This window comes from Mus pahari, chromosome 2 (genome assembly GCF_900095145.1).
Source record: "Mus pahari chromosome 2, PAHARI_EIJ_v1.1, whole genome shotgun sequence".
In the NCBI taxonomy this organism is placed as follows: domain Eukaryota; kingdom Metazoa; phylum Chordata; class Mammalia; order Rodentia; family Muridae; genus Mus; species Mus pahari.
In genome coordinates, this window is record NC_034591.1 from 144,578,173 (window position 1) to 144,590,376 (window position 12,204).

A 12,204-nucleotide genomic window follows, 5' to 3' on the forward strand; every position below is an offset into this window, starting at 1 on the left:
ATTGAAGTAATCAACCTTTTGAAGAAGGCAAATTAGATTGTTACATATAGGCAGTTTTTTCAGAGGCCAAAGATACTTTAATAAGCAGTTTTTCAATAGAGATGAAATTGACATAAACCCAATCATTTTCAAGTGAACAATTCAGTGGACTCAGCATAATTTCTGCCTGCATATTGATTAGTCTGAGAAAGCTACAAACAGATCCCCAGCAATTTGGAAATCCACACTGGAAATAAGGGTGGTATTAATGGACAATCTTAGAAGTTAACAAGACAGGCCACACTAGGAAACAGTCATATTCCAGTCATATGTTTGTAAAGAAATGACTTAAGAAGTGGTTGTTAACTGCAAGATAGTGTATCATAAAAAGATGAAATATGTTATGTGTTTCAAAACACTAATCCCGACTGGGTGCTATTTAAATATTCACTATCAGATATGATCTTTTTCCAACTATAGAATTTAAGGAGAACGCTTCCTGTAAGGGCATACCAGATTTGCTATCAGAAAAGGTGAGCAGACTCTTTGAGTTATCTAGTTGAGGAAGTAGCTTGGGTCACTACTTTGGGGTGATGGCCATTTTAATAATGATCATGTGGGTGAAAATAGAAGCCCTATTTGTGGTGAAGATTCTCTTCTCTCATTTTTTCACTTCTCAATTTAGAAGTGCATTTTGCCTTCTCCATGTGTCTGATATACTGTAGACACTGAGCAAATCATGCAAACACAGTGTGTACTCTGGTAACAATTTTTGATTAACATATATGCATATGTCTTACTAGTTTATTTAATGATACTGATCTGTACATATGTTCAGTGTTGACTTCTTGGGGTTCAGTAGGCTTGTTCCTAGAGAAAGCTTTCCCCCCTCTTTAACTTCCTGTAGTTCTTCATGTGGGGAATAGGGCCTTGTGGAACTTCTACATCTATATCATACCAACTGAGGTTGTCATTATGCAGGTATTGTTTTTATTTCCTAGATATACTCTCCCTGTCCTGTCTAGAAGACACTATAGCCACACTCCTCTACAGTGTTTCCTGATGGTGTAGGGGTTTATTTGTGGCTGTGAAATTTGAGTCAGGGTACCTCAAATACATAATATATATTCTCTGTATTTTTGAGCTGCCCTCACTCCATGCCTAGTGGCTTCCTAAATGCAAGATAGTGCCACCATCTTTGTGAAGATGACAAGTACAAAAGTCTCAGCTTCTTCATCCAAGTTCTCAGCTGAGGTTAAAGTTTCTTAGCATTTCAGCATTTTCTCTGGTTTTTAATATTCATCTTTCCTGTTCTGTTCTGTTCTGTTCTGTTCTGTTCTGTTCTGTTCTGTTCTGTTCTGTTCTGTTCTGTTCTGTTGTTGTTGTTGTTGTTGGTAGTGGTGGTGGTGGTAGCGGTGGTGTGTGTGCCTGTACACACACACACACACACACACACACACACACACACCATCATTATATTCTCACACACATTTACAGTTCCTTCTCACAGATACTGTATGAAGAAGTATTGCAGATTTGGTTGTAGACCTCTGATCCATGAATCCATACACAATTGTGCAGTAAGCTTTCCTGGGGAGCTGTATTTCTGACTTGAAACCTGTTAGAAAGAAATACAGTGAGGTAATTAAAATAAACAGAGACCACGGAGGTCTTTCATGGAGCTAGCAAGTTTAAGAGCATTGGTAAAAATAGTTTGAGGCATTTAAATTATTTAAAAATGAATCTTTAATTTAGAATGAATTAATCTTCAAGTGGTAATAGACTTGTCTTTATAATTAAGGTAAGAAAATGATTTTTCCCTCAGAAATGCTAATATTAATAGTTGAATGAAATAAAGAGTCATGCCAATTAGTCACGTTCAAGGAATATCATTGGGTCATAGTGCAAAAGTCACCACCTACTGAACTCTACCCTGAATGGCTGCTTCTTCTTGACCCTGTGGTTGGTAGACTGAGAAAATCTGCTCTTGAATTGACAGGGGTAAGATAAACTGCCTCAACCCAGACCCCAGGGAGAATTTTTGCTAGTAATTTCTGAAAAATTTCCCGACATTCAAGTGGTTTGGGGGCCGAGATTAAGTTACTGCCACCCTGGAACATTTTAAAATATTAAACCCATTTTGTGAACTTACAAAGAATCATCTAGTTGCATGGTTACCATGGAAAAACAAATCAAGGCGAATAAATGCTGCAGAAGAGGAAGGAGTATGTTCTGTGGGTTGTTAGTGAATGCATTTGGAGTGAATTAGTAGAGGAGAGGTAGCTGAGCACTGCTGATGTAACACTGGGTGAGGGTACGGGAGAGGGCATTTCATTGCCACCACTATCCTCAGGAAGCAAAAGATGTGTTACTCTATGAACTTCAAGTTGACACAAAAAGCCCTCCAGAGTTCACAATGCAATGATGATGATCAGCTGTCAAACACAATTAGGTATTTAAGAAAACAAACCAACTTGAATGATGCACAAGGAGAAAAACAGAATGCACACAGAGTTTGCAGGTACAGACTAAAAAAACAACTGTCCTGAGTGGACTCTAGGAGTTAATAGATAGTACTGAGAATACTGTAAGCAAAATGAGCTGCAAGTGACAAAAACAAAACAAAACAGGTAAACCAGAGGAATTATGGGAAATAAACAAAAATTAAAACAGAAATCAGTAAAATACAAAGGGAGGGAGGGAGGGAGGGAGGGAGGGAGGAAAGGAGGGAGGAAAGTGACATCATACAGGAAGATGCAACAATTCTAAATCCACATAAACCTTTTAATATGGCTTTAAAATATCAAGTGACACTCTTAAAGAAATATAGGAGGACCCGTGTAGATGTGTTCAATACAAATTAAGAGGGAATTACCACCACGTGCAGTATGTTCTCTGATCACAGAGGAGCTAAGCCTGAAATCTAAAGGATAAATAGGAAGGTAAGAAGCATGGGTGTGAAAAGTGAGAAATTTATTTCTATGTCATGGATCAAAGAACAACTCACCGTGGAAGTCAGAAAGCGTGTGAACCAAATGACTCCAAAGCCAAAAAAGACTGGAGATGATGAGTTAAACCTCCAACATAAGAATTTAGAGAAAGAATTCAGCTTGACACAGAGAAATTAGGTGGAAGGTAATAATATATATGAGAATCAATACTAGCCAAAGTGATAAAAGAGAATAGAGAAATATTAGCAAAATTTAAAAAATTAAAGTTTAGTTAAATTGGACTAAATATATTAAGATTAATGGGAGAAAAGATACACGCATGCATGCATGAATATACATTGAAAAGGAGATAAAATTTTATATTTACAAATATTAATGAACAGATGAATAGAAATTTCAAAGACTTCAGCACACATTTAGGAAGAAATTGTAAGTTCACAAATGTAAGATACAGTTGAAACAATGATATAAGATACCATTTTTCATCAGTTTTGTAAAAAAATATTATGCTAATGATTTTACCTTTATGCCCTTTACTTTACCATTGTAAAGGATAGCCACTCTTTCTATTCTCAGTTTTGGCTAAAGAATGCAGCCATAAAAGAAGTATGGTGATTTGTCTAATGTCTCATGTACATAGAGTGGGTTAATCATTACCTCAGACATAGGTACAGCCTCGAAGTCCAAGGCTGCACTGAATAGCACCTCTCCTCACTGGGCCAGAAGGACCAGATGCCATAGGAATCCCTTAGCCAGCACCAGGAGAGCATCCTTTACAGCTTTCCTGAGAGCTGTTCTCTTCATCTCTATGTCCCTCTCTCCCTCTCCCTCCGCCACCATGACTCCTTTTTCTCATATGTGACCAGAGAAGCAGGTTTTGTAGCTGCATGGTAGGATTCCACCTCTCCATGTCTGTACCGGAACTTACGAGTTGGGGGAGAATGCTGATCCATCCTCCCAGAACCATGGCCCTTCACTCTGATTGCGGGAAAGGCCTATCCAAAATGAATTAATATGGTGAGACGATGTTTGGCTTTCAATGAACTCCTGAAGTAAAACAAAAATACAAACATACATCAGGGGGATCCTAAAACAATGCTATAGGCATCCAGGGAGGAATGAATCCTTTTATAGAAGGATGTTCACATAAGGTGACTATATAGAGAGGACTGTAAATCACTGAATATCGTTGAATGTCTAGAGAGGTGTTTTAAGAGTCATTTTCAATTTTCCCATCAAGAATAGATTCGTTGCTGGGCGTTGTGGCGCACGCCTTTAATCCCAGCACTTGGGAGGCAGAGGCAGGAGGATTTCTGAGTTCGAGGCCAACCTGGTCTACAGAGTGAGTTCCAGGACAGCCAGGGCTACACAGAGAAACCCTGTCTCGAAACAAAACAAAACAAAACAAAACAAAACAAAACAAAACAAAACAAAACAAACGAACAAAAAGAATCGATTCGTTAATAAAGATGTGAGCTAGGGAGATGGCTCAGTGGGTAAGATTGCTTGCTGGGAACACATCAGGACCTGGATTTGAGTTCCCAATATCCATATTAAAATGCCAGCTGCATACATACCTTTAACTCCTGTATGGTAGGGGTTGAAGACAGGAGAGTCCAGGAGTTGGGTGGTTGTAAGCCTAGCTCTCTAGGTTCAGTGTGCGAACACACACACACACACACACACACACACACACACACACACACACACACACACACAAGCTCTCACACAAACTAAAGGGGGAAAATAGGCTTAGATTATCAATATTCTACCTCAATCAACAAACTACACAGAATCCAGCAATGTCCAGCTCCCAAGCAGCTTCGTGGGAAATGGGCCATTAGTTTTTGTACAAGTAGCAAACATAAACTCATAATAACTTTACCAAGGAAAATAATGCTGTGGATGAGACCCAGAGCCTGACAAGTGTCAGGTAAGCTCTCTTCCACAGATGTACATCCCCAGCCCTGAACTGCATGTTTTATGATTAAAATAATCCAGGACTCTTGAATTGGTCACAAAAATCGGATGATTCCTTGCCAATCACAGGTTGATATCAAAGGCCAGGTGAATTTCTAATGTGATCCTCTTCCTTGTCTGTATTCCTGCTTTCGTTAACTTTCACAGGAACTGCAGCTATTGGGTATGGAGTTACAGATGGACAAAAACAGAGTAGTGAAGGCAGAATAGAGTGTGCAGACTGGAATTGTACTGAGGGATGCTTTCTGTAGCTCTCACCCACTTTTCCTTCAACATGTACTGTAAGTCCTCCTGGTCCCATACAATTGCTTGTTAATAGGGGTGCTTTTAAACTTTCAGCTTATTTGCTATTTTATCTGTTGTTTGACTTTTAACAACTGTTATTTCTCTTTTCAACTATATATAAAAGGGTTACTTTTTAATCCTCTTTGTCACTTAGAAGGAATTTCTTGTCTAGATCAGTCTGAGCTAAGATGGAAAGTGTGTATCAAAATTAAGTAACAACAACACAAAATAAATAATAACAAAAATCAAATAAAACCACCTCTTTGCCTTCCTCAGTATTTTAACAAGACCAAACAATTCATAAATGTTTATTGTCATTGCTGATATCTTTCTTGATATTAAAATAACAAATGGGCAGTTTTTCTCCTATACTTCAAATTTGAAAATTGAAGTACGCATAAACAAACTTACAGAGCCCTTACCACAACATTTGAACAATCATAAAGTTTGTTTTAACGTATTTACTTTAACATTTCCCTTTTCATCCTTTTGTGCATGTGTGTTCTGTGCAATGCCACAGTACTCATGTGGAGGTCAGAGGGCCATTTGTGGGAGTCAGTTTTTTCCCCTTCTATTATGTGGGTTCTAGAAACAAATTCAGGTCAAGCTTAGTGCCCCGAAATTGCTTATTTTAAAGTAAAATGTGATTCCTTTTCTAATTCATTAATAAAAAATAAAACCATGCATTATTACTATACTGCATAATTTTGCAGTTATACCGAATGATGATATTAACATTGTTAGTGCAGGAATCTCTCTTGCCCTGATGAATATAGACCACAGGTAATTACAGAAGTATGTGCTTACAAATTCTTTTGAGTCATCTATCTTCAGTAGATGAGCACCTAGCTGGGAGCAGTGTCTCTTACTTCCATACCAGGACTTTCCTGAGAAGCTAAATAGGTAACAGCTCTTTGCATGCATGATCCAATTAGGAAGGCAAGGCCGAGAAAAAACTCCTGGAAAGAAAATTAATATCATGAAATTCATAGTATAACAATAATTCCCTTAGTGCATTCATGAGTACCTAATAATAAATTTTCATTAACATATTTCTTTAATACATCTTTAATTTTTGACACAAATTAGATGATAGCTTTAGAGAATATATTAAAAATCTCTTCACTCATTTAAAAAAATTTAAAGTAAAGGGACTAAAGAAGTGGTTCAGTGTTTGAGAACACTGATTGCTCTTCCAGAGCACGTAGGTTTGTTTCCCAGCACCCATATGACACTTCACAAACATCTATAACTGCAGTTTCAGGGCAGTGGTGCCCTCTTCTGGCCTCTGAGGGTACCAGGTATGCAAGTGATACACACAGGCAAACATGCAAACAAAACAAGTATAAAATTTAAAATCAGTTGAGTTTGTGTAGTGTTTTAAATAGACGACTAGACTTATCTCATCCATTACTTCAAGCTTAGGCCTAGATTCCCTTTCTTTATTGATTCTCTATAAAACAAATGCCACTCAAAATCAATGGCTACAAACAGGCGTTCTACTTGACTTAATTTATCCTATGAAGAGGCATAAAAGTAATTATTTATATTTCAAAGGCTCTTTTGCATTTCATTAGCTGAAGACGGGAGGTAAGTCCAGAGATGGACTGCTGAAGGGAAAGCATTGTCAATCAGTTATGATTCAATCAGAAACACAGGCTGGATATAGAAAAAAGTTATGAAATCAGTTGAATGCTATGATTGAATGCATTTATCCAGTTTTCAGTGAGTTATTAGCATATTAGTATATTATTAGCATTTACATTCTTCAATGTCCCTTCCTCACTTTTCCCCTACACTCCTTTTCCCTCACATCTTTCTTATTCTAACATCACTGTAAAAATACCAGTTCCATAAGGACACTGAACACTGCCCCTTCATTTGCATCAAATTACATCATATCCCGTAGATCTCAGCCGCAGCCAGAGATAGGAGCAGACGCTGCTTCTTTTAGTAAGTGAAAGAGCTGTGAATTTGTGATGCCACTTTATCAACTGTTTGGAAGGGTATGTTATGCTAAGGGAATTCTGTTAGGTCTGCTTGCCTTGAATGTGCTGTTAGTAGATGTAAAGGTATTCCCCTCCCCAGGCCTCAGCACCAGGAAATGAACCTCTGGAATTGGGGATCCCATTGCTCCTTTGGTGCTGCCCTTGCCTGTAGTTTGGGATGCCTTGGAGGGAGGAGCCACCTTCTCATCTAAAGATGATTCTGTGGGTTTGTGGTTCTCTTTATTTCTTGATAGGAAGTTGTCTTTCTCCTCTGGATTTCTCCCTGAATTGTGTCTCCGAAATGCTTCATACATCACGAACAGCAATAGTGACAGAAAAAAAGAAAGTCATTCTGCTGTGTTTGAAAACGGAAATGCCAGCACTCATATTTTCATGGAAGTATATAGTGGATGCTTATGATTGTTGATAAATAAATTGTATGTTGCTGATAAAAAGACAGAGTCAGATGGGTCACACATAGATGATATATTAAATATATGGAAAGGACTATGAAGCAGGTAGCAAAAAGAAAATGGCATAGATCTAACTGCAATTGTAAGCCATTTTAAATACTAATAATTTAATGAAATAATACCTTTTGCTTTCTTCTATTATTTAAAAATGCTAGCTAGCTCTTTGAGAATTACCCAGCATGTCATATATAGAATGTTTCTGTACTCAGCAAGAATGTGACTAATTTTGAGCAATGAAAACTCTTTGAAGTTTACAACTTTTTTTAAAGATATTTTCTTCATTTACATTTCAAATGCTATCCCATTTTCTAGTTTCCTCTCTGAAAGTCCCCTATACCCTCACCCGGCCCTGTTCCCCAACCCACCCACTCCCACTTCCTGGCCCTGGCATTCCCCAGTACTGGGGCATACAATCTTTGCAAGACCAAGGGCCTCTCCTCCCATTGATGGCCAACTAGGTCATCCTCTGCTACATATACAATTAGAGACACAAGCTTTGGGGGTTGCTGGTTAGTTCATATTTTTGTTCCTTCTACAGATTCAATGCAATCCCCATCAAAATTCCAACTCAATTCTTCATAGAGTTAGAAAGATAAATTTGCAAATTCATCTGGAATAACAAAAAAACTAGGATAGCAAAAACTATTCTTAACAATAAAAGAACCTATGTTGGAATCACCATGCCTGATCTCAAGCTGTACTACAGAGCAATTGTGATAAAACCTGCATGGTACTGGTACAGTGACAGGCAAGTAGATCAATGGAATAGAATTGAAGACCCAGAAATGAACCCCACCTGTGGTCATTTGATCTTTGACAAAGGAGTTAAAACCATTCAGTGGAAAAAAAACAGCATTTTCAACAAATGGTATTGGCTCAACTGGTGGTTATCATGTAGAAGAATGTGAATTGATCCATTCTCATCTCCTTGTACAAAGCTCAAGTGGATCAAGGAACTCCACAGAAAAACAGAGACACTGAAACTTATAGAGGAGAAAGTGTGGGAAGAGCCTCGAAGATATGGGCACAGGGGAAAAATTCCTGAACAGAACAGCAATGGCTTGTGCTCTAAGATAAAGAATCAACAAATGGGACCTCATAAAATTGCAAAGCTTCTGTAAGGCAAAGGACACTGTCAATAAGACAAANATGCCACCAACAGATTGGGAAAGGATCTTTACCAATCCTAAATTTGATAGGGGACTAATATCCAATATATATGAAGTTTACAACTCTATTGACACAGAATTCATGAAATACAGAAACCTAAAGAGATATATTCAGTCTTCACAAAACATCTGCTTAGTAATTTTTCAATGCCTCAGGCAGTACTTGGCAGAGTCAAGATATGTTTTATTAAAGATCATGTGTAAGATAATTCCCACGTATCGTGTCATGAGGCTTTCAAAAATGACACACAACTCATTTAATACGGCTATCTCCTAGGAAGGATTATGATTCTTTTGACTCTGCAAGTTTCCCCCACTAACTTTTACTTTCAGTTCTACTTTAAAAAAAAAATCACCTATGTAGAATAGTAGAGCAATATACTTGAGAATATAAGTTTTATTAAGCAGGTTTTATATAATCCACCATTTCCTATAATCTCACCAATAACTAGGTTATAACTATGGAAGAGTTAATCTTCAAGTCTCTCAATGCTCCTATAACTGAAACAGAAATTAATAGCACCAACTTAATGGGATTAATATACAGATTAAATGAGGTTATACATGCCAAGCCCTTGAGAGAGTTCTTGGCATAAGTGAATTGCACAATCACTGTTTGTGACTGCATCAACCACCCCCCCCCACACACACACTCACTCATACTCACCTAGGGCACCCAGCACTGCAGCAACCACTACTGCCACAAAGCACAGGATTCCTAAACCCACTGCAATGGGCCTCCAAGGAGAAGATGGAGCCCGGCTTCCTGGAAAGTCAGAGAGATGAGAAAGAAAATGAGGGAAGATGATGGAACTCTTCAACAGCTTAGCTCATTGAAATTGGGGTGGTTCTAAAGGGATCAGCAGACACTAGGCTCTATCTACTTGAGAATCTAATATTGTAGTGTAAATCTCCATTTTCCTCCAACTTCAGGATGCCTCTTCTTCCATTGCTTCAGCCGTAACCTCATGGCCATACCATCTGTAACTCCTCCATTGTAGGCTCACAGGCTAGTCTATAGGTCTGGACATTGTCCATTCCCTGAAGTCCTACTTGGCCATAGAGTTTTCTGTAGGAGAAACAGCACCAATAACTAAGGCTAGTTTTTTCTTGTCATTTATATGGTGCATGATTTAAACAAGTTATTTTCTCTATGCCTTTCTTTTTAATTTTTGTTATTTCCAATTTTGAAATTGGATTGATAGCACCTTCAAATACTGTTGCCGGGACTGAGCTCTCTAGTTTACGCAGCATAAGCATGCAAGCTATGCCCCTTCCCTCAATCGATTTTTAGACTATTTTCCAAGCAAATTTCACAAGAAAGGGATTGTGTAAGTGGTTATAAGAGGAAAATAATTGCATAATGTGAACACTGAAAAGCAAAAGAAAGCAAACTGATGTTAGAACCCGTGAGTCATTTCTTCCTATAAGTTAATAGCGAACTGATTTTGTTTTAAGCTGAGGACAGCAACAGCAGAAAGCCAAGTCATAGAGCTGCCCCAATAGGTGACCCTTAAAGAGACTAAAACACTCACTCTGTGTTAGGACTTTAATGTCCTTTATTCTCATCTTGTTTCCATTTTAATATCTATCCCCTGATAATGAGACATTTTAATGTAGCTTGTGTTTTTCCATCACTGATATATTAACATCTCATTTTATAAAATCAAAATTAATCTCTTACCAAAAGAGCATAGCAGACTTGGGATTTAAACCCCATGACTCCTGGGCTTCTCTTTGTGTTTAACCAAAGATGCACTCGTTTTTATTTGCCACACACTCCTCTATAGTTGCATCCCCATGACTTTAGCATCCTACCTTGTATGGTTGTACAGGTTGTTTGTCTGTTTCCTGATCCTCCCACAAGTTAAAAAAAAAAAAAAAAAAGCAAAAAGCAACTCTACTAAAATTCTTTCATCTTTCTCTTTTACTCATATTACCAGTGCCACCTCCGACTGTAGAGTAGAGTAGTTCTGTTTTCTGCCATAAACCAAAAGCAATTTGTGAAAGTCGTTGCATATTTCTCAGGGAATGAAGCTTAGTGGGCATTCAAAGGATCTATGATGACTCCCAGCAGCCTTTAAAACTCTCTCTCTCTCTCTCTCTCTCTCTCTCTCTCTCTCTCTCTCTCTCTCTCTTTCTCTTGCTCTCTCGCTCATATATATATGTATATATATACATATATATATCATATATATAAATATCACACACATACACATATATTATATATTTCCATATATAAATACATATATGAAAATATATATTTGTAGGCAGTTCTACAAATCAAGAGTCTCTCCAGGTCTCTACTTCTGTTATTTCAGAAAAAAGATTCTGTTAGCAGAAAGAAAATGGATACCTTTATCTGAAATCATGGGCCTTTTATGGATGTCTCGAGTGCTGAAGTCTAATTGAGTATATCCATCTTCATCCAGATTCTCTATATGAGAGTGATATTTCATTGCTTCACAGGGCCCTAGGTAGGCAGAGCACTGGAATGTTCTTTACTAGTAAAATAACTGCCAGGATGGGGCTCACTCATCCAAACCCTGAAACAGTTCTTCACTGAGGTTCATGGAGCTCAGCTTAAATAGTCTAGTCAGTGCCCAAAGCAGGAAATGAAAACCACATTGGAGTAATTTCCCCTTTGGCCTCTAGATCCTGTTTCTGAGGCTGTAACTTCTGAAGAAAACTGAAATGTTGTATGGTGCATGTCATTTTAGATGAACTCTATGACTGATCCATGTACTACAGTCTTAAAAGATGTTGGTTACACTCCCCATTGAAACTGACATGATTAATCGGTATGGCCTATGTAAACTGTTAAGCAGTTTGGGTGTCTTGAATTCAACACTGGCTTGTTAGAACTCTGCCTGCATCCACGCATCTTTTCATGTGTCCATACCTTACACTGTATTAAATACTCTATAACTGCCTGGAGTTGGCAGCATTTGCAGGAAGGTTCTCCACATAGAAACTTATTACCTGATGGAGGAAACTACAGCTGAGCATCTAAAGTACATTACTCCAGCAACACGAAGCGAACGATTCTCTTTGAGGCTTATCATGGAGTAGAAGTATATAGGACTAAACATTTATTGGTAATGATTCTGCCTTTTGTACTTCACAGCACACCTGCTTTCTCATTCTGTCTCCCTCCCTAAGAATTACACTTTAGCACATATTAGCACTACTATTTTCAAATGAGGAGAAAAAGACATGGATACTTGAAGATGGAAATTTCAGAACTAGAACAAGGGACTAGAACAAAGTCTACTAAGATTTTAAGACTTGGAATTATTTATTGTTGCACTGGTTTCATTCTTCTGGTCTTCTGGACTCTTATGATACATATAATAGACTGAAACATAAAGCTAAATTC

General features: G+C 37.9%; 1 protein-coding gene across 3 annotated transcripts; it reads right to left on the minus strand.

Annotated features, from left to right (window-relative positions):
* Positions 1-1,470: 1,470 nt before the first annotated feature.
* Clec7a (C-type lectin domain containing 7A) lies at positions 1,471-11,284 on the minus strand. Of its 3 annotated transcripts, none has more exons than XM_021191518.2 (6): positions 11,182-11,284; positions 9,493-9,591; positions 7,350-7,487; positions 6,003-6,154; positions 3,859-3,977; positions 1,471-1,597 (listed from the first exon to the last, which is right to left on the minus strand). In XM_021191518.2, the coding sequence occupies exons 1-6, from the start codon at positions 11,282-11,284 to the stop codon at positions 1,471-1,473; spliced, it is 738 nt and encodes a 245-aa protein (XP_021047177.1). The 3 variants fall into 3 exon arrangements, with proteins under 3 accessions (XP_021047177.1, XP_021047178.1, XP_021047180.1); XM_021191519.2 differs by having other exon boundaries at positions 7,350-7,477; positions 9,483-9,591; XM_021191521.2 differs by lacking the exon at positions 7,350-7,487.
* Between the last annotated feature and the right edge of the window lie 920 nt (positions 11,285-12,204).

Bases quoted from the DNA above. Each gene is read 5' to 3' on its own strand.
- Clec7a (XM_021191518.2), bottom strand. From the start codon at position 11,284: ATGAAATATCACTCTCATATAGAGAATCTGGATGAAGATGGATATACT. The intron at 6,155-7,349 runs GCAAGGGCAGCA...TTTTCTTTCCAG, and splicing joins CAAGGCATCCCAAACTACAG to GAGTTTTTTCTCGGCCTTGC. The intron at 3,978-6,002 runs GTAAGCACATAC...GTTTTACTTCAG, and splicing joins TAGATGACTCAAAAGAATTT to GAGTTCATTGAAAGCCAAAC.